The following is a 19604-nucleotide window of genomic DNA, read 5'->3' as shown; positions in this document are numbered from 1 at the left end:
GCTGTCCTCTTTCCCCAAAGAGACCCTGCTTCCCACTTTTACTGTTGGTTAATAAAAAGTACCTCTTTTGAACGTCAGACGTTGGTGGCGCACGCCTTTAATCCCAGCACTCGGGAGGCAGAGCCAGGCGGATCTCTGTGAGTTCGAGGCCAGCCTGGTCTACAGAGCGAGTTCCAGGAGAGGCGCAAAGCTACACAGAGAAACCCTGTCTCGAAAAACCAAAAAAAAAAAAAAAAAAGTACCTCTGTCCTTCTGTTTTGGGCCTTGAGGAAATGGGCACTGGCCTGGATTGTGTCACCTTATTGTCACAGTATCAGATGACTGATAAGTCTTGCTTGGTAACTAAATGACATTTTTACCCTTTGCCTACAGGTCCCACGGCGACATGTACCAGCCATCCAGTCTTGACACTGGCAGGAAGTAGAAGGCGTCCTTGTCTCCTGCGGCCACACCCTCATCATGTCTTCGACTCAGGGCAATGGGGAGCACTGGAAGTCCCTGGAGTCCGTGGGCATCAGCCGCAAAGAACTGGCCATGGCTGAAGCCCTGCAGATGGAGTACGATGCCCTTTCCCGGCTCCGACATCACAAGGAGGAGAACAGGGCCAAGCAGAACACAGAGCCCTCTCTCATCAGCTGGGACGAGCCAGCCTTGGACTTCTACAGCAAGCCAGCCGGCAGGAGGGCAGACCTCAAACTCTTGCGTGGTCTTTCTGGCTCTGATCCTACCCTGAATTACAACTCCATCTCCCCACCAGGAGAGCTCCCCAACTCTACCTCCCAAGATCCGCAGCCTGGCCCAGATCCCTGGCCCAAGGGCTCCCTGCCTGGAGACTATCTCTATATTTTTGATGGCTCAGATGGGAGGCTCTCTTTGTCTCCAGGATCAGGTGACCCAGATGGTTCTAGCAAGAAACTATCCCCGCCTCCTCTGCCTCCTCGGGTCTCTATCTGGGATGCCCCTCCCTTGCCTCCCAGAAAGGGGTCCCCCTCACCCTCCAAGATCTCTCAGCCTAATGACATCAACAGTTTTTCCTTGGTGGAACAGCCACCTGACAAACTGTTGGGGCCCCAGGACCCAGAAGAGGAAGAGCTGCCTGATGGTGGGGGCCAGCGACACATGCTGGGATCGGTGGACTATGACGGCATCAATGACGCAATTACAAGGCTCAACTTGAAGTCAACTTACGATTCGGAGATCTTGTCTGATGCTACCAGGGGCTGGAAGGAAGGCCGAGGGCCCCTGGACTTCAACAAGGACACCTCTGGAAAGCCTGTGGCCCGGAGCAAGACGATGCCCCCTCAGGTTCCCCCCCGAACCTATACTTCCCGATATGCCAACCGAAAAAATGCGACACCTGGCCAGAACCGCCGGATTTCTGCTGCTCCGGTGAGGACCTTTCTGTGTGTCCATTCAGAACGTGGGCTACGTTCTCTTTACCCTTCCAAATTCAGATCTCCCAAGCACTCACAGGCCCTTTAGTCCTCTTCTGCTTCTGCCTTGGGGACCCTTGGGCGATTGTGGTGGGGCTTGGGAGGGATCCAACATCAGGAAGGGGCTGGCTTCTTTCCTAGGCTAAGTTTCAGTGTCTTGACCCAAACAGCCCTTCTGGGGGCACATGTTTGGGAATCATGGCTGCTAATAGGTACTTCCTTCATGATGCAAGGACTGAGTTAGGAGTCATCAGACTTACCATTGACTCTGTGGTTGAGTGGTGGAGGTGGGACTTGGAGCTGCTTCTTATTCCTGAGGCTCTGTCTTGCCAACTGCTGCACGGCTACTCACGACCCCGATGATCGTCCGTAGTGTTAGCTGCTTGTTCAGTGCCCGCAGAATTCCAGGCCCCTATCCAGATCTCCACGACAACCCTGTCTGATGCTCCAAAGCCACCCAGCAGGAAATGGCAGAGTAGACCCTGGTCTTGTTCCCAAGTCTTTCTCCCTCTTCCTCTCACCTTCCCGTCCTCACTGCTCTTTATTGTGATAAAATATATGTGACATAACATTTACCATCAGCCACTTAAAGGTATGTAGTTCAGTGGCATTAAGCACAGTCATACTGTGGGGGTGTTTACTTTTAGCCATCTTTCCCCACTGAAAATATTTAGAAAAAGGCCTGGCAGCGTGATAGTAATGCTTTGCCTTATATGAGTTTACATTGAAAAGTACAAAGTCAAGCCGGGCGGTGGTGGCGCACGCCTTTAATCCCAGCACTCGGGAGGCAGAGCCAGGCGGATCTCTGTGAGTTTGAGGCCAGCCTGGGCTACCAAGTGAGTTCCAGGAAAGGTGCAAAGCTACACAGAGAAACCCTGTCTCCAAAACAAAACAAAAAACAAAACAAAAAGTACAAAGTCTACATTTCATCCCAGGTGGCTTCCACAGCAGCCTTGACATGTTTTTGGTCCATGGAGTATCTCCAAAGGTGGGACCTGAAGGCCACCTTGCTTATACCCCTGACTTCTGGACACCCTGGTCCCCGTGAGTCTGGAGGCTGCCTTCCTAGCTGCGGACTTCTGTAGCTCCTTATGCCCCCTCATCCATCCTCTTTCCTTCTTGCCCATTGTCTTCGTGCACTGGGGCTTCCCCACCTCATGTCCAGCCTTAGGGATCACTTCCAACATGGCATAGATGCACAGTCCGTCCTTCCTCTGCTTTTTCAGAGCGAGCCCCTCAAAGCCTAGTCAGGGTGAGCTGCAGCCCCAGAGCTCAGGCTTTTTAAAGGCTCAACTCAGAGGTGGGGCTGCTCCTGCTATTTATAGGGATGGGGAGAGTCATGTCCTTAGCTGAGTTCCTCACACAGAGCCGGGCCTGCTCACAGACTCAGGCGGCCTGGGGTAGGTGGTCACCTCTGTCTTCCCTCCCCCACCTCATGCATCATCAGAGTACCGAAACGGAGCCTGATCTGGTTCGGAGTCTCCTTGAAGAAGCAAGGGCAAAGCAAAAAGCTCTTGCCAGTTCTGGGGTCGGGGAGGCAATGCGGCAGTGGCCCTCCCCACCTCAGGTTGGGGCGGGGGCTCAGCCTGCTGGCCGGGGAAACCCTTTGAGCTCTGCGCCTATACCCCCACCCCGCTTTCACCGAACTTCCAGCCGGAAGGATCCTTCTTATCCCGGGCCCACTGAGCCATCTCTGCAAATGGCTGGCTCCAAATGCCAGCCTGGTACCCCCGCTGCCAGCCTCTGCCTGGCAGACTCCCCCGGCCAGCATCGGACGATGCCACCAGGGCCTGCCAGCCGGGCAAACGTAAGTGGCTTTTGTTTTCTTACAGTGCCAGGGAATGGTACAGAAAGGGCATGAAATGGCCTTCAGTGGCCATTCTGTTTTCTCCCTCTCCGCCTCTCTTGCCTCTTCTCTCTCTCTCTCTGACTCCCTCTCGTAGGTTAATTGCTGACAGTGGTACTATTGTTTGGACTGGGACACAGGCATACGCTTGGCAAAGCCAGGGCCTCACATGCCAACTGCCCCCACTGCTGCCTTCCCCTTCATGTGCTGGCACCCCTACTCTACACACACCCAGGGGAGAAGGCTGACCAGAGGGAGGGACACTTGAGGAAGCAGTCGGAATATTCAGTGAGGACCTCGGTCGCTACCTTCTGCCCTGAGGGACAGGGAGGGCATGAGAGCAGCTGTGGGGTGAGGCGGGGTGAGGGGGCACACACAAACTGCAGTCTCAGACACCCCCTTTCCTCCCCAGTGCAGCTGTTAGAACCTGCTGCCTTTACCAGATGCAGCCTGGGACTCCATGGAGCCAAAGCCTCATTCCTGGGTGGCGGCCTTGGGCAGGCCTATGAGGGCTGTCTGTAACAGCTGCTTCCTTGTCCGTTCCTCCCTGGGGCTCATTTGAGGGTTTCCTGGGTGTTTGAGAGCAGCCCAGGATGGGAGACGGCTTGGGGCCTTGTCTAAGGACCCCAGAACCACATGTATGTTCTGGGAGAGGAAATGTGGCCAGTCTGGGCAGGCTGCCTGTGGCCCTAGCCGCTTAGAACTAGCAAAGCCTCTCAGGAGCCTGCAGGAGCCCAGCCAGGTCGTCTCCAGCACAAATCCTGCTTTGACACATGGGTCTTCTTACTGAGAAGGCACATGTGTCTGAATCATACCCACTACTGAAGAGCTCAGCCTCTGAGTCTGGTTTCTGGGGCCTTGGATGTTGAGGCTTTTGTCCAAGGCCAGGCCTCCTTGGGAACCGTTGGGACTGACCACCTGCCTGGCCTGGCTCAGCTCACCTGTGTGTCTCTGGGAGCCTTCCCCAGAAGGCTTTGCCCACCAGTGGCCATCAGCACTGTGTTACATACTGCTTGGCTGGCCACACTGGACTGGTCAGACATGTCCCCCTCACAAAGCAGGTATGGCCGCTCTTGTCCACTGCCCCAGTACCCACGCTCAGCCTGGGCTTCAACCCCCTTTTCTGTTTGGTCTTTGGAGTCCTAGGTTGGCTGACAATGTATTTCTAGATTCCTTTTTTTTTTTAAATCGTTTATGTTCCTTTTAATGTTAAGTCGAAAGTCCTTATACACAGACTGTGTCTTTCCATCCGGGATGCCATGAGGCAAAAAGGACTGAGTCAGCTACTCTTCCCTTAAAGGTGGGCTCCCGGCCCCACACCATCGCCAGTGGCCACGAATTGTTTGAGGTCTCAGAGGAGAGAGATGAGGAAGTTGCTGCGTTTTGCCACATGCTGGATATGTAAGAACTGAAGGATGGGATGGGGCGGAGGGGGAGGTGTGTGTGTGTGTGTGTGTGTGTGTGTGTGTGTGTGTGTGTGTGGTTGGGAGGATTCGGAGTCTCTGGAGGAGGCTAACTGTTCCTTTAGGAAGGAGGAAGAGCTATAATAAATCAACGCCCACAGAGTGGGATCGACCCTTCCTCCAGCAGGTACCTGCAGGTTTTAGTGAAATCTTAGAAGTTTGCCAGGTGTGATGGCGCACGCCTTTAGTCCTGGCACTGGGGAAGCAGAGGCAGGTGGATCTCTATGAGTTTCAGGCCAGCCTGGTCTACATAGCAAGTTCCAGGCTAGCCAAGGCTACAGAGTGAAACTCCTTCTCAAAAGAAAAAAAAAAAAAAAAAAAAAAAGCCCGGTGGTGGCCCACGCCTTTAATCCCAGTACTCTGGAGGCAGAGCCAGGTGGATCTCTGTGAGTTCGAGGCCAACCTGGTCTACAGAGCGAGATCCAGGACAGGCACCAAAACTGCACAGAAACCCTGTCTCGAAAAACCAAACAAAAAGAAAAAAAAATTTAGGTTTGCACATTTTTAGTAAAGTTCACAAACCTTGATCAGCCTAATTATCCCCTCACTTCAGGCTCTGACCCTCTGCTGCGCTTAGGAGTACACACACCTCTCAGGGAAAAAAAAACCTCTTGTACCGAAGAGAAAGGAAGTGGATTTCTAACTACATATTGGTTAAATTCTGTTAAACTTAGTATGGAAAACTGCTTTCAGAGTTCTTGCTACCATCCCACTGTGGGGATTGTTTTGCTAGCAGAGATGGCAGGAATACAGATCCCCAAGGCTACATCCCCACTGCCCCAGCCTGGCCCGCAGATCAGGTGGCTGAGCTGAGTAGGGACAGGAAAGCCTGTGGGCCTTAGGGTGGGAGGGGCCCGCATCAGGATTTTTTGAAGACACAGAAGAGTCCTCCTTTTCCTCCTGTACAGCCTTCGGACAGGCTCTGATGTCCAGGACTATTCCCTAACTGGATATGTCTGGAGCACTGTCACCCCGAGCCCAGAGCATCTTGGGGATGAGGTCAACCTGAAGGTGACTGTGTTGTGTGACAGTCTTCGGGAACCACTCACTTTTACCTGCAACTGTAAGTTAGTTGGGATTGTGTGAGTGTCCTTGGAGGTGAGGCAGGGAGGGAGGACTGTGGTTTGGACTGTGAAGTCTTTTAGTTTTGATTCTCTCCTCCTCTGTAGCCAGAATGAGGGACGGATGGGACGCTTTTTCTGGGGCACTAGCTTTCTAGGTACACAGTAACTCTCCCCACCCCCAAGCTGTGTGTTCACCTGCTTTATCTAGCTGTTGGTGATGGTACCAGAGACCGCTTAGCTGGTGATAAAGGGTCAAAGTTGGGAGGTCCTGTTCCACCTGCCCAATGTCACTGTCCTCGTCTCTTCTGCCTCCTTGCTTGCAGGTTCCTCCACTGTGGACTTGCTCATCTATCAGACCCTCTGCTACACCCATGATGAGCTGAGGGAGGTGGACGTGGGTGACTTTGTGCTCAAGCCCTGCGGACTGGAGGAATTCCTCCAAAAGTGAGTGAGTGGAGTAAGGGACGTGTGGGATGGAGGTGGCACCTGCCTTCTGGCTGGGAGAACGAGGGAGGCGCTTAGAGACCTGCAACTGGGCTCAGCATTCACTGCTCTTCCCTAACCCTGTGGTCAGGACTCCTGCTTTCTGGGCACATTCCCGGCCACGTCGCATTTTCCCTAGGAGCTCCATCTTCCAGCTGGGTTGGCTGGATCCTGAGCCAAATCTGCTGTGGAAAAGCTTGGAGCTGGGATTAGGCAAAGATGAGGTCGTATCTGTGTGCAGGCTTCTGGTTGCTGAGAGATGTGCACTGTTTGCGGAGGCAGCTGAGGGGCAGCGGCAGGTTGCTTCTCCTGGTCTAGAGCACGTGCAACCAACCGCTGGGCAGAAGTGCCCTCACAGAACCAACGGGAGAAATTACGGTGGCCCTGGCTGGCTTTCCCTTGCCAACATACCTTTGTTTCCACGGGCCTGTGCAGCTGGTTCACCTCCTCCTAGGCTGGCTTCCAGCTCCCTCCAGCCAAATGCCCTCTACAGAAGGCAGCTTCCCTGGAAAGTGTGATGTGGGACCGGCTAAGGGAAGCTCTCACCACTGCTCTGGACTGTGGAAAACTGGGGTGGGGAAGGCAGGGCTCCCACCCCCAGGGGTAGCATGTGGCAGCAAACCTCAGGATCCATCCGAGTTTCTGTGTGGCTGTTGTACCATCTGTGGCCTCCTTAGAGGAAACAGACCTTGGGACTAGAGAAAGACAAGGCCTGTGTCTCCCTCGTTAGCAGTTTCCGTGAACTGTGGCACGTCTGTGGAGCTGTGCATCTTCCCTCCAGCAGATCTACAAGGAAGAATAGTTTTCTATGGCTAGAGCCAAGACCAATAGTCTGAACTAGAGATTCATTGCTTGGCCGATTTCTTCAGCACTGGGGATAGTAGGTATTCTCTGGCCTCTGCATCCTCATCTAGAAACTGCGGGAAAAGAAGCAGGCCCATCGTGATATAATTCCAGGGTACCCTCAGCTGTGTTCCTTGTTGTGTTCACTGTATCCCTGCTGCCCCTACAGGGTCAGGGAGGATCCAGGGTCTCCTGGAAGCACTAGCCCTGAGCAGCTTGCCATTGTTAGGAGGGAACAGGGCTATGGTGGGTAAATCAGACCCCAGGAAACACTATTTATAATAAATTCTGGCTTTCCACTGACCAGTTGTAAAGCCTGCTTCTTGGTGTCCTCTGCAAAGAGTGGTGAAGTTTTAGATGGGAGATGTAGCTCAGTAGGGTGGAGGTGAAGCCCAGCATGGGTGAAGCTCTGGGTTCCATCTGTGCACTGCACTGCACACACACACACACACACACACACACACACACACACACACACACAGACAGAGACAGTCAGAGAGAGACACAGAGAGAAGATAGACAGAGAGAGAGACAGAGGACACAGAGACAGAAAGAGAGAGACAGACAGAGACACAGAGAGGACACACACAAAGAGACAAAGAGACACACAGAGTCAGAGAAAGGACACACGCACAGAGAGAGAGACAGACAGACAGACAGGCAGGCAGGCAGGCAGGCAGGCAGGATGAGGGTTAGTGTGAGAAGGACCTGATGAGTAGTCAGTGGATACCAGCAGCAAAGGACCAGCCCCAGAACAGGATTCCCGGGGCTCCAAAGCATACAGATGCCACATTGTCCCTGCAGACTCCCAATCCTGGAGCCCCAAGTCTAGAGGCAGTGGGAGATGTCAAGTGGAATGTTCCCAATGAGATGAGACCAGGTAGAGGTCCTTGGGTCATGCCCCCCACCCCCCACAACTGCTGTGCACAGCCCAAGCCCTTTCACAAACAAGCTGAAGGAAGTCATTGGGGCCATGACTCCCTGGTTCTAGGCGCCCACCCTGCATAAAGGCATAGTGCTGGTTCCTTTCCTGGGTGGAAAGGTTCAGAAAATTGCTAGCTCCCAAGGAAGCTCTCAGGATTGTTTCCCTTGCCTAGCTGGAGGGGCTGATACTGAAGGGGAGTGTGGCTCCAGGATGCTGGCCGCTCTGTGATAAGAACCTTGAGACAGTCCTAGGGGAGGGGAGGTTTCCTGCTACCTCCCCCTCTCTACCACGGCACTCACTTTTCCTTCCTGACAGACCCTCCCGCAGGCCTGCCCGGCAGTCTAGCCTCTCCAAAACTACTTCAGGTTTGCTTTCGTCTGAGCAGGTCAGAGCTCATATTGCAGATCTGGTCCCCTCAGGTTTTGGAAAGCCTCAAAGTCTAGGCTGGTTTTGTTTGGCCCGAGGCCCTGTTCTTCCAGAAGTTTCTGCACCCCTCCTTCCCTTTTGCTCCCCTCCGTTCCCCTCCATTCTAGCATAGATTCCCACCTCTGCTGAGGAAGGAAGGCCGTTTCCGGCTTCTGTTCCCCAGATGCTGCCGCTTGGCCCAGCCCGCAGTGCTGGCCTCCAGTGGGGCTTGCTCAGCCCTTTCTTGTGGGTTTCCTTTCAGATTAAGGTGTGATTTGGGGGAGAGGAAGAGGTTGGGTGGTAGAGGGACTCAGCAAGCTGCCTCTTCTGAACTAAGGCTCTACTTGTGGGTGCTGAGCCGTGAGAACTGCGGATACTTTTTAGAAAGTGTGGAGACTTATAGGGCTGTGGAGGAAGGGGAGAAATGGATCCCGTTTCGGGATAATAGTTCTGGAATTCTGGTGGGATTGCTTCATTTGTCCTCAGCACCTTAGTAGGTAACACAAAAAGAAGACTGGACTCCCTTGGTTGTCAAAGCCAAGAAAGTGGGATTTAAACAGCTGCCCCCCCCCAAGAACTCCCCCTATAACCCAGCTCTTTATAGGGATTCCTGTCCTGAGAATGAGCCAGCGAGTCATTTGTGTAGCTCAAGGGTTAAGTGTTGCGGGTGACTTTTATTCAGGTAAACTCCATGCCGTCCCTCCATGCTTCACTATGAGATTTACAGGAGTAAAGGATAAGGCCTACAACACAGGCCCGTTCCCCTTCCTTTCTCTTCTGCCTTCCCTTCCTTCCTGGTTGTCTCTCCTCAGCCTAAAGTATGCATCTCTCCTCCCACTGAGGTCCCCAGGCACTAATGGTCTTGTCCCCTACCCCACCAGTAAGCATGCCTTGGGCAGCCATGAGTATATCCAATATTGCCGCAAGTTTGACATCAACATCCGACTCCAGCTGATGGAGCAGAAGGCCATACGAAGCGACCTGGCCCGCACGGTAAGTGTTGGAAATGGCTGACAACTGCACATGCCTGGGGAGGTGGAGTGGATGGAGGGGCATGTAGAGTGGACGGAGGGGGATGTAGAACATGTTGGGATTGGGGTGGGGTAGGTACGCTAGGCTGAGAAAAGGACGTCGCTCCTGCCTGACAAGGATGCTGCTCACTCACTCAGGTGAATGATGACCAGAGCCCTTCTACCTTGAACTACCTCATCCATCTCCAGGAGAGGCCAGTCAAGCAGACCATCAGCAGGTGAGAGTGGGTACCACCGTGGTGTAGTCCGAGTAGGAACTATGAGGGGATGGCATGGATACGCTTGCCTGGCTTCCTACGAGCATGAGAGATTCTCGTCAATGTCTGGGACTTTGGCCCAAGAAACTTGTCAGGAGTGATTGTATCCCAGGGCATCCTTCCTCTCTTCTCTCAGAGCAGAGTTTCTCAACCTTCCTAATGCTGCGACCCTTTAATACAGTTCCTCGTGTTGTGGTGACCCCCAACCATAACATTATTTTCATTGCCACTTCCTAACTGTAATTTTGTTACTGTTGTGAATCGTACTGTAAGTATCTGATGTGCAGCATGCCTGTCTGATATGCGACCCCACAGGTTGAGAAACACTGCTCTGGTGCTTCTTCTGTCCTTTTCTAGGTGAGAGGTAGCATAGTGGAAAAGACTCGTTTTCCATCTTCTTGGGGCACAGAAAGAGTAGGAAATCCTTCACATCTTGGGGCACAGAAAGAGTGGGAAATCCTTCACATCGGAGTTTGATCCTTGAGTGGAGAAGAGGGAAGGGAAAGGGTGGGCCTCCCAGGACAGTGAATCTTTTGTGATCTCTCCTGTGATTTTTCTCACCCCATACCTCCAGGCAGGCCTTGAGTCTTCTGTTTGACACTTACCACAATGAGGTGGATGCCTTCCTGCTGGCTGATGTGAGTACACATCCTGGGACTGAAGAGAGGAGCCACTGGAAGTTCCCTTCTTCCCCAGGCTTCCTGCAGTCAGATGACAGTCTGTCAGTGACACCTTCTTTTCATCCCCCTAGTTCTGGGCAAGCGAAACACCTCCTGTCTGGGCAACAGCTGGCAAGTGTGTAGAAAAGGTGTTCAGTCCCTCTGTGAAAGTCAAGAGGTGCACTGTGACGGCTGTCTCTGGAGTAGACATCTCCAAACTAAGGGTGCAGCCCCAGGCTTGTGTGTGTGTGTGTGTGTGTGTGTGTGTGGGGGGAAAATGCCCCGGGAACACCATCTGAAGAGGCTCTCTTGAGCCTGTGTCACAGATACCACACCCTCAGGGAAGTGGCAAGTCCCAAGGCTAGATCCTTTCCCTTGTGGACCTGCATGGGCTGCAAACCTTGGAACCATTTACACAAATATCATGAAGCTAAAGCAAAGTTCTTTGGAAGTGAGTTTCAAAAATCAAATCCCTTGCCAGGCATGGTAGCACATGGCTTTAATCCCAGGAGGCAGGAGCAGGCGGACCTCTCTGAGTTCAAGGTCAGCCTGGTCTACACAGTGAGCTCTATGCCAGCCAGAGCTATATAGTGAGAATCTGTCTCAAAAAACAAAGCAAAATAACAACCCCATGTTCTCAGTCCATTTTTCAGTCATGGATTCTTCCCTCTGGGGTAATAGGTCTAGTTCACCCTCCACCCACTATTGGAATCCATTTTGTAATAGCCTCTACAATAACACCAGCACTGAGTTCTTAGACCACTTTGCAGTGTTCTGTGTTAGTTTAGGGGGTGGGCAGAGCCAAGGTGCATAGCGTAAGAATTGTTTTAGCCTCAGGGAGTTTATGTGGTTAGGGAAATAGAAAGTTCATCTAATGCTGTTAGATACAGGAGGGTGACTGTGAGTGTTGGGATGGGGAAGCTTTGTGAGGGAGTAGGTGTCCTGGTCCCTAATCTGAATTGACGTAAGTAGTCACAGTCAGACAGAGGAGATTTCAGATGAGAAAATCCTGGGGGCCAAAGTGTAGAGAGGAGGGAAGAGTGTGGTGTGTCTACGGCAGCAAGCGATTAGCCAGGGCATTCTGTGGTGGGTTATGAGAAGTCTAAGAGAGTAAGTGGGGCCTTAGTATGTTTCTCTCACCTCCTTGCTAGCCTCTGCCAATTGATTTCTTAACACGTTAGGCCTCTAGCGGAGACCTGTGTGTGCTTGTATAGCAGAAATAGACCGTCACAACAGACTGGGAATAAAAGGTTTAGGGAAGGGGCTGACAGGCTAAGAAGTGTGGCTGTGGCCCACTCAAAGCAAGAGACTGTTTGCTGAGGCTGAATATCCGAATATAGAGTATGGCTCCTGGAATTCCTCCTTAGAGTCATTAGCCCCTGCACACCCTTTAAGGCTGGGCTGGGGGGAGGCACAGAGCTGAATCACTTGCTTCACTGTATGGCCTCCCGCAGGGGGATTTCCCACTGAAGGCCGACAGGGTGGTCCAGTCTGTCAAGGCCATCTGCAACGCTCTAGCTGCCGTGGAGACTCCTGAGATCACCAGTGCTCTCAACCAGCTGCCTCCCTGCCCCTCACGCATGCAGCCAAAAATCCAGAAGGTAAACGGGCCCAGGTGTTAGCATGAGGAAGCGACAGGGATGTTCACAGGTAGCTGGGTTGCTGATGCTGAGAAACTTGGCGTCCACTTACTAAATTGCTCTTCTAGCAGTGTGTGGTGGCCCACGCCTTTAATTCTAGCATCTGGGAGGCCGAGAGACAGGTGGATCTCTGTGAGTTTGAGGTCTGTCTGGTCTATACAGTTGAGTTCCAGGACAGCTTGGGCTACAGAGTGGGACCCTGTCTCAAAAAAAACAAACAAATAAACAAACAAACACAAAAGGTTCTTCTCTACCACCGTTTATGTGTAAGCAGTTCAGACACAAGAATTCCTGGGAAATGGGTGCCAAGCATGTCCCCTCTCTTAAGCATAGGGATGGGATAGCTTCAGTCTCCTGGGAATGACCACATGAGCCAAGAAAGGCTTTATTTAGTCACCAAGGCCTTGTCTGACAGTTTGCTTATCCTTGAGGGTGCAAACCCAAGCCAGGGGGAAATCCCAAGAGCCAGGAATTCAGTGATTCCACAGTGGGATGTTGTACTGTAAAGGCATGTTAGCACCACAGACCCTGTATCCCCAGCCTTGGGGCCTGAGGGTGGGGCTCTTTCCTTAAGGTGAGCAGGTCTGTTTTGGTTTTTTTAATCTGCTTACTCTGTCCATCCCATGGCTCTGGTACAGACCATCACTCCCTCCCTCTCCCTGGGGAATCTCTGCTCCCCACATTTCAGCCCTGCCTGGCCCAGATGAGCACAGCTGTGAAAAGCTCTTCCAACTACGATAAAAATGGGCCTGTCTGACTCTCTCTGCCTCTTCCTTTCCCCAACAGGATCCCAGCGTGTTGGCTGTGAGGGAAAACCGAGGTAAGGACAACGCTCTCCCTCTTTGTCCCATAGAGGCTGGAAACTGCCAACTGCTGGTTCAGCCCACATTCTTCTTCCTGCTCAGCCCCGTGTGTGTGTGTGTGTGTGTGTGTGTGTGTGTGTGTGTGTGTGTGTGTGTGTGTGTGTGTGTGTGTGTGTTTCCCTGTGAGGTGTGGACACAGCTGGAGCCCACATTTCTTTCCACAGATCTTTTTCTCATTATTTTTGCTAATCAGCCCTTATGGTGTTACTGGGAGAGGGCGATGAGGTGGGGTAGAGGCATTGGCAAGGATGAGTTTATCCTTCAATCCAGATGGAAAAGCTCGCCCTGCTGGGTTGTGATTCTTCCCCTGGCAGCCACAACCCTTTACACTTCCAATTTAGAATGGGACTTGGGAGATGGGAGGAAGGATTTTTCCCCAGAATTCTTTCCTTGCTACAGTCTTTGAGCAGATCCTCATCCTCAAAACCAGTGTCACTGGCTTTCTCTCTCTCTCTCCTCTCTCTCTCTTCCTTCCTTTCTCTCTCTTTCTTTCCTTCCTTCTCCTTTTTCAAATTTTATTCTAATTTTTTTTCTTTTAATTTTTTCATTTTATTATTATGTGCATTGATGTTTTGCCTGCATATATGCCTGTGTGAGCATGTCAGATCCTGGAACTGGAGTTACAGTTGTGAGCACCTATGGTGCTGGGAATTGAACTTGGGTCCTTTGGAAGAACAGCCAGTACTCGTAACCACTAACCATCTCTCCACCCCAGTCACTGGCTTTCTTAAAAGTGAATCCATCTTTGTACTTTGCAGACCAAAAATTGTCCCCTAAAATCTTCTAGGAGCTAACATAGCACCTCCAGGGTTTTTTTTTTGTTTTGTTTGTTTGTTTGTTTGTTTGTTTTTGTTTGTGTGTGTGTGTGTGTGTGTGTGTGTGTGTGTGTGTGTGTGTGTGTGCTTCTGCATGTGCATGGTGCTGATGGTACTGGAGGTGTACAAGCTTGTTAAGACTTTTTTTGTCAAGAAAATACTTTTAAAAAAAGAGATGTGTTTTTATTTTATGTATATGAGTATTTTGCCTGCATGTAAGTGCGTGTGCCACCTACGTGCTTGATACCCACAGAAGAGGGTGTTGGACCCCTCTCTGGAACTGGAGTTACAGTTGTTAGCTGCCATGTGGGTGCTGGGAATCAAACCCAAGTCCTCTAGAAGAGCAGTCAGCTCGCTTAACCTTTGAGCCATCTTTCTAGTCCTAGTAAAAGACTTTTTAAAAATAACATTTTGGGCCGGGCGGTGGTGGTGCACGCCTTTAATCCCAGCACTCGGGAGGCAGAGCCAGGCGGATCTCTGTGAGTTCGAGGCCAGCCTGGACTACCAAGTGAGTCCCAGGAAAGGCGCAAAACTACACAGAGAAACCCTGTCTCAAAAAAAAAAAAAAAAAAAAAAATTAAAAAAATAACATTTTAGTACTAAATAATGTTAAGTATCTGTATAAGATAGGATCACACCTAAAGCTGGACATCTCTTGATGAAAGGCTCAGGGCACATTCCTGCATCTTTCCTATTTCTCCACAGACGAGTAAGCTTTGTCACAGCTATTGAAAACTGGTTGGCATTTGGGGATCACTGTCCCAAGCTGTCCCCTACCGCTAGTGTCATGGCAACAAAATGGCCCTTGTTGAGTCCTAATTGAGCTGCCTTTCTGACCTTCTCCCCTTCACAGAGAAGGTGGTCGAAGCCCTGACAGCAGCCATCTTGGATTTGGTGGAACTGTACTGCAACACATTCAATGCCGACTTCCAGACCGCGGTGCCTGGGAGCCGAAAGCATGATTTGGTTCAAGAGGCCTGCCATTTCTCTGGGGCCCTGGCCTTCACTGTCTACGCCACTCACCGCATTCCCATCATCTGGGCTACCAGGTGAGTCAGAGCTCTGGGGAGACAGATGAGCCTCTCCCCTTCTGCATGTGACCCTACTGTCCTCCATCTTAGGATGTGTGGCGTTCTGGGGCCACAGGGCTAAGAGGGTGAGCCCAGTGCCTGAGGGGAGCCCAGCCTGTACCCACTGCAGAGAGAGAAAGTCCCCTAGGAGATAGATAAGCACCTGCCAGTCCCCCAGTGCTGGCTGCCTCGACATCTCTGCCCCCTCCAGATCCGCAGCCAGCTGAGGGAGACAGGCGACAGATGGCCAGTTCCCAGATAGAGTGTGGCCCACGCCAATGGCTGCACTCCCCTGCAGATGCACGATGAGGGTGGTGGGGAGGGGGTGACCCTTTGTCTGGGGTTCCCTTGCAGGGGTGGGTGGAGGAGGATGTTCTTTTGGTCGTCCCGGGCTCTTCTGCTGGATCCCCAGAGTCCGGAGGCCTGGGGGAATAGGCATTTGGCCCCATCCCACCCTTACCCAGCCCACCCTCCTCCCCTCCCTTCCCTTCCCTTCTTTCTTTGTTTCTCACTTAATGTATTCCTCTGGGCGATTGGCGTAGAACAAAGGAGGCAGCCTGGGAAACAGGGGCCTTCTCTGACCTCTTCTGTCAGGCACCTGTCGTGAGCCACGGGGACCCCCATGTGCTGGCATTCATGGCAGCATATGTCGTTTGCCTCCCCCACACTCCTTGCCTGCATGTATATACATATGTATGTATGCATACACACACACACACACACACACACACACACACACACACACACACACACATCTGTGTGCCTGTGTGCTTCACTTGATGCGCTGGAACTGATTATAAGGACCAGGCTAGATGGCCATTCCCACGAAACGAAGGAAAACTCCTATACTCAGCATGGGCCTGAAACTCTGGGGGTCTAGGGGTCCAGATCAAGTTGCTGCTCCTAAGCATACTTCCTAAAAGCCCAGCTTGGTTGTCCTAACCCTCCCTGACTCCACGTTGCATTCTCCAGAGAGATCAAGAGAAATCTACCAGAGGAAAATGGAGGCTGGCAATAGAGTGGTTAAGACTGGTTTTAAGGGCAAGGTATCCTGACCTGCCCCTGTTCTTTTTGTAGCTATGAAGATTTCTACCTCTCCTGTTCCCTCAGCCATGGCGGCAAGGAACTATGCAGCCCCCTGCAGACCCGACGGACTCACTTCTCCAAGTACCTGTTCCACCTCATCATCTGGGACCAGCAGTAAGCCCTCCCTAAGCTCCAGGATGGCCTCAGACCAACCTGCTCACTTCAGGAAGATCCTGGAGCAATAGTCAGACCTGGAGCAGAGCACAGCCTGGGTTAAATCTGGTTCCGTAACTATCCCTATCCACATAGGTCATGCTGCTTCTCGGGTCTCCGTTTCCCTGACTCTTAAATGGGGACAGGCGTATAATTTCTACCTCTCAAGTTGTCAGGAACATCCAATGGAAAGTACCCATAAAGGCTCTTTATAAGCTATAAAGGATCATATAACTATTACTTGCTGATTTTAAAAATACTTTATTGTTTTGCTCTGGCCTCTTTTAAAGAGTTTAACTGGTCTGCAGGATTTCTGTTCTCCCCCTTCCTCCCAGTATTCCCTGGAATAGGCAGAAAGGCTAAGGTATAGCTCCAAGCAGAGTGTTTGACTAGGACATATGAGGCCCTGGGTTTCGGCCCTAGACAGCACTAAACTAACCAACAGAACCACACCTAGAATCTCAACACTTGGGAGGCAGAGACAAGAGAATTGCTATAGTATGGAGGCCAACCTGGCCTACATAGTCAAGTCCTAGGCCAACCAAGAGATTCCCATCTCAATACACAGGAAGAACCAGACAGAGGGGCATGGCTTGTCCATTATGGATAGAGCGGGGAGGAAGAATGGGCATGGAACAAGGAGTAAGGCTCTGTTTTGAGCTCTCTCTCTGATCCTGTGATCTCTCTAGCCTGTCTGCCTCAGCTTCTCAAACTGAGAAATGAGGACACCTTTTTAACCTGGAGGCGGGTGTGGCACCAAAGAGAGATAGGCGGGTTATAAATACAATAACCACGAGCACAAGATGGCATCAATTACCATTTATTAGCAATGATTTGATTTCAGGAAGGAACGCTTCAGCCATACAAAACAGGAAAGAAATGAGGGGTGAGGTGTTATTTGAATCTTAGACAGTCTTTTAAAAAAAGAAAAACCCAGAGCCAGTATCAGGAGGAAAGCTGAAAGATCAGAGAAGCAGAACAGCCAGCCACTAGTTCTTACCTCTACAAAATCCTTTAGAGAGTGAGTTCCTGTTTCCTCAGGCCTTATATACCTTTCTCTGCCCTGCCATATTACTTCCTGGATGAAAGGCGTGTGTGCTTCCCAAGCAAAGGCATGAGATCTCAAGTGCTGGGATTAAAGGTGTGTGCCATCTCTGCCTGACCTCTGTGTCTAATCTAGTGACTGGCTCTGTCCTCTGATCATCAGGCAAGTACACACTGTATCAGCACAGTGAGGGGACCTTGAGGGTGGCATTGCTGGTGTTTGTCCCCAGTGCCTTGCCCATGCTGTACCCCCTTGCTGCTCCACCACCCCAGCGTCACTTCCCCAGGCCAACCATATCTGTGTCCCCACTGGCAAAGCGGCAAATGCAACTTAAAAGCATGGAATGCAGACTACAGAGACAGAAGAGTGTCCCTGGGGAGGTCAAGGATGCTTAAATAGGTAGATAAAGGGGCTGGGTGTTCAACAGATGGACCAGAGGGGAAACAGGTCCTGTTCGTCACATTTAGGTCATCCTAGAGCAGTAACAATGTACAATTACCACTAACAAACACTTCTAAGGATAGGAGAAACTCCCCAGAGACAAGGTAGCTGCATTCAGTGGTCTCTGAGAAGCAGAGCATGGTGCTCAGTGATACAAGCATTCAGGAAGCTGAGACAGAACTTCTGTGCATCCGAGGCCAGCCTGGACTACATAGTGAGCAACCTGTCTCTGTGGGACCCTGGGTTCAATGCAACACTGCCCAAGTAAAGAGCCATTGCATTTCAGTAGTCTACTGAGCTTCTCCATCCTAACTACCGCTGTCTAGAGGGGGTTGCTGAGGACCTAGGGCCTGACAGAGTCAGGTATGGATGCAGCCCAGCCTTCCATGCTAAGTGTGAGAGCTCTATCTTGATCCACAGGGCCAGGTCTCTAAGGCCCAGTGCTGTGTGTAGGGCATTGCCTCAGCCCTACCCTCCCTATGTCCCAAGTGAGACCCCTTAGCCCTTCTTAATGAAGAACATGGCATGCATGAGGGAGAAGGCGGCACCCAGTGGTCAGAGCTCAGCTTTGGGCCAGCCATCTTTGGTAGATGATACTGTAGACAGCCTAGAATGGACGCGATTGGAGGACGGCTCAACAAGATCTTGAAGAGTCCTTAAGGACACTAAGAAAGACGAGAAAGGGAGAGAGAGAGTGAGAACGACAACTTGGCTGAGCATCTAGGGCTTGCTAAACGCTCACTCCTTCAGTGTCCGCGCCTGAGTACCTCAGCTCTGGCCTTCTCAGTTCCTGTTTCTCTGTTCCAGGTGGCTGACAGTGACTAATGCCTGAGGGAGATTTGTGTGAAAAAGCTATCTGTCTATGTCACAGCACCCAGTCCAAGTATAATGACTGATGCCACACAGCAGAAAGGATCCCAGCGATAGCCCCCGCTTCCCCGAGTGAGCGAGCGTGCCAAGGGCCCAGCTGGCAGTTCAGCTGCCCAAGATTGTGTGGCCAAGCAGGAGCCCCAGCACAGTCCCTGGAGGAGGCAGCCCCAGGGTTAACAGTGCTGAAGAAGAGCTTACAGGAAGGAGAAGTTCTCAGGCAAAGAGAAGTCAGCTCTCCAGCAGAAGTAGTGGTTCCCTTGACCAACCCCATGCAAAGGGTTAGGGAGGCCATTTTGGAATCCCAGGTATCCAGAAAGACCTGAGAAATGGGAGGCCTTGTTTGCTTCTCTGTATTATGGTTTTAGTCAAAATGTCCCTCCCTCTCTTCCTTCCTTCCCTCCTTCCCTCTTTCCTTCCTTCCTTCCTTCCTTCCTTCCTTCCTTCCAAGACAGGGTCTCATGCAGACTCAGATGTCGGCCTTGAAATTCCAGCAGTCCTCCTGTCTCAGCCTCCCAAGGGCTGGGATTATGGCCATGCCATGTGTCAGCCATGCTCTGCTCTGTCCTGTTGTGTGACTAGACCAGCTCCTCTCCTTGGCTGTGGGGTCAGCTGCTTCTTCCCACTGTAGCGGGGTAGGAGATCAGCTCACTCTCAAAATAGGCCCAGCAGCCCTACTCTGTCCCCTCCAGCCAAAGCCAGCCTGGCATGTCCGTTGGCTGCTAAAGGGGCCCTAATTTTAGCTGTGGGGCCCCCAGGGTAGAAGCAGCTGGGGCTGAGCAGGATTGTGCCAGTCTGTGGCTGCTGCGGGCCTCCTTTGAGTGGACTTCCCCCAGGAGTGAGGGGCAGTGAGGAGTGAACTGGCCTTATCTGAAACCTCTGACCTTGGGAGTGGGTGCCCTGACCCTGTGCCCTTTAGGTGTAGAAGCAGCTGGGCCTTGGGCCAGCCAGGAGGGTGTGTCAGTGTGGACTTTGGCCCAGGGACAGCTTCCCGGAAAGGTAACCGGGTGGGTCCTGGCTTTCTTTTTCCCCAGCCCCCAAGATCTCTCCACTTCCCCACACCCACATCTCCTTAGCTTGAATTCAGAGGGTGTGGCTGGGTATAGCCCTGTCAGGGCTGACCAGGAGGAACAGCAGGCCTTGGGGAGCACTTGCTGCTTGCATGTGTCCTTGCTTGCATGGGTTTTGCCTGTCCCCTTTCTCACTCCTAGGGGA

General features: G+C 51.9%; 1 protein-coding gene across 1 annotated transcript in view; it reads left to right on the top strand.

The window, feature by feature from the left end:
* Positions 1-384: 384 nt before the first annotated feature.
* Pik3c2b (phosphatidylinositol-4-phosphate 3-kinase catalytic subunit type 2 beta) overlaps positions 385-19604 on the top strand; it is a 44717-nt gene continuing 25497 nt past the window's right edge. Inside the window, 11 exon segments of the mRNA XM_059280630.1 lie at positions 385-1389; positions 4580-4680; positions 5651-5805; positions 6130-6250; positions 9344-9455; positions 9632-9711; positions 10325-10388; positions 11864-12010; positions 12836-12869; positions 14581-14776; positions 15875-15997. Coding sequence (XP_059136613.1) covers positions 460-1389; positions 4580-4680; positions 5651-5805; positions 6130-6250; positions 9344-9455; positions 9632-9711; positions 10325-10388; positions 11864-12010; positions 12836-12869; positions 14581-14776; positions 15875-15997 — 2063 coding nt within the window. The 5' untranslated portion in view covers positions 385-459.

This window comes from Peromyscus eremicus, chromosome 15, assembly GCF_949786415.1.
Source record: "Peromyscus eremicus chromosome 15, PerEre_H2_v1, whole genome shotgun sequence".
Lineage (NCBI taxonomy): Eukaryota > Metazoa > Chordata > Mammalia > Rodentia > Cricetidae > Peromyscus > Peromyscus eremicus.
The sequence above is the reverse complement of the archived record's forward strand: the minus strand, read 5'-3'. Positions and strand labels throughout refer to the sequence as shown.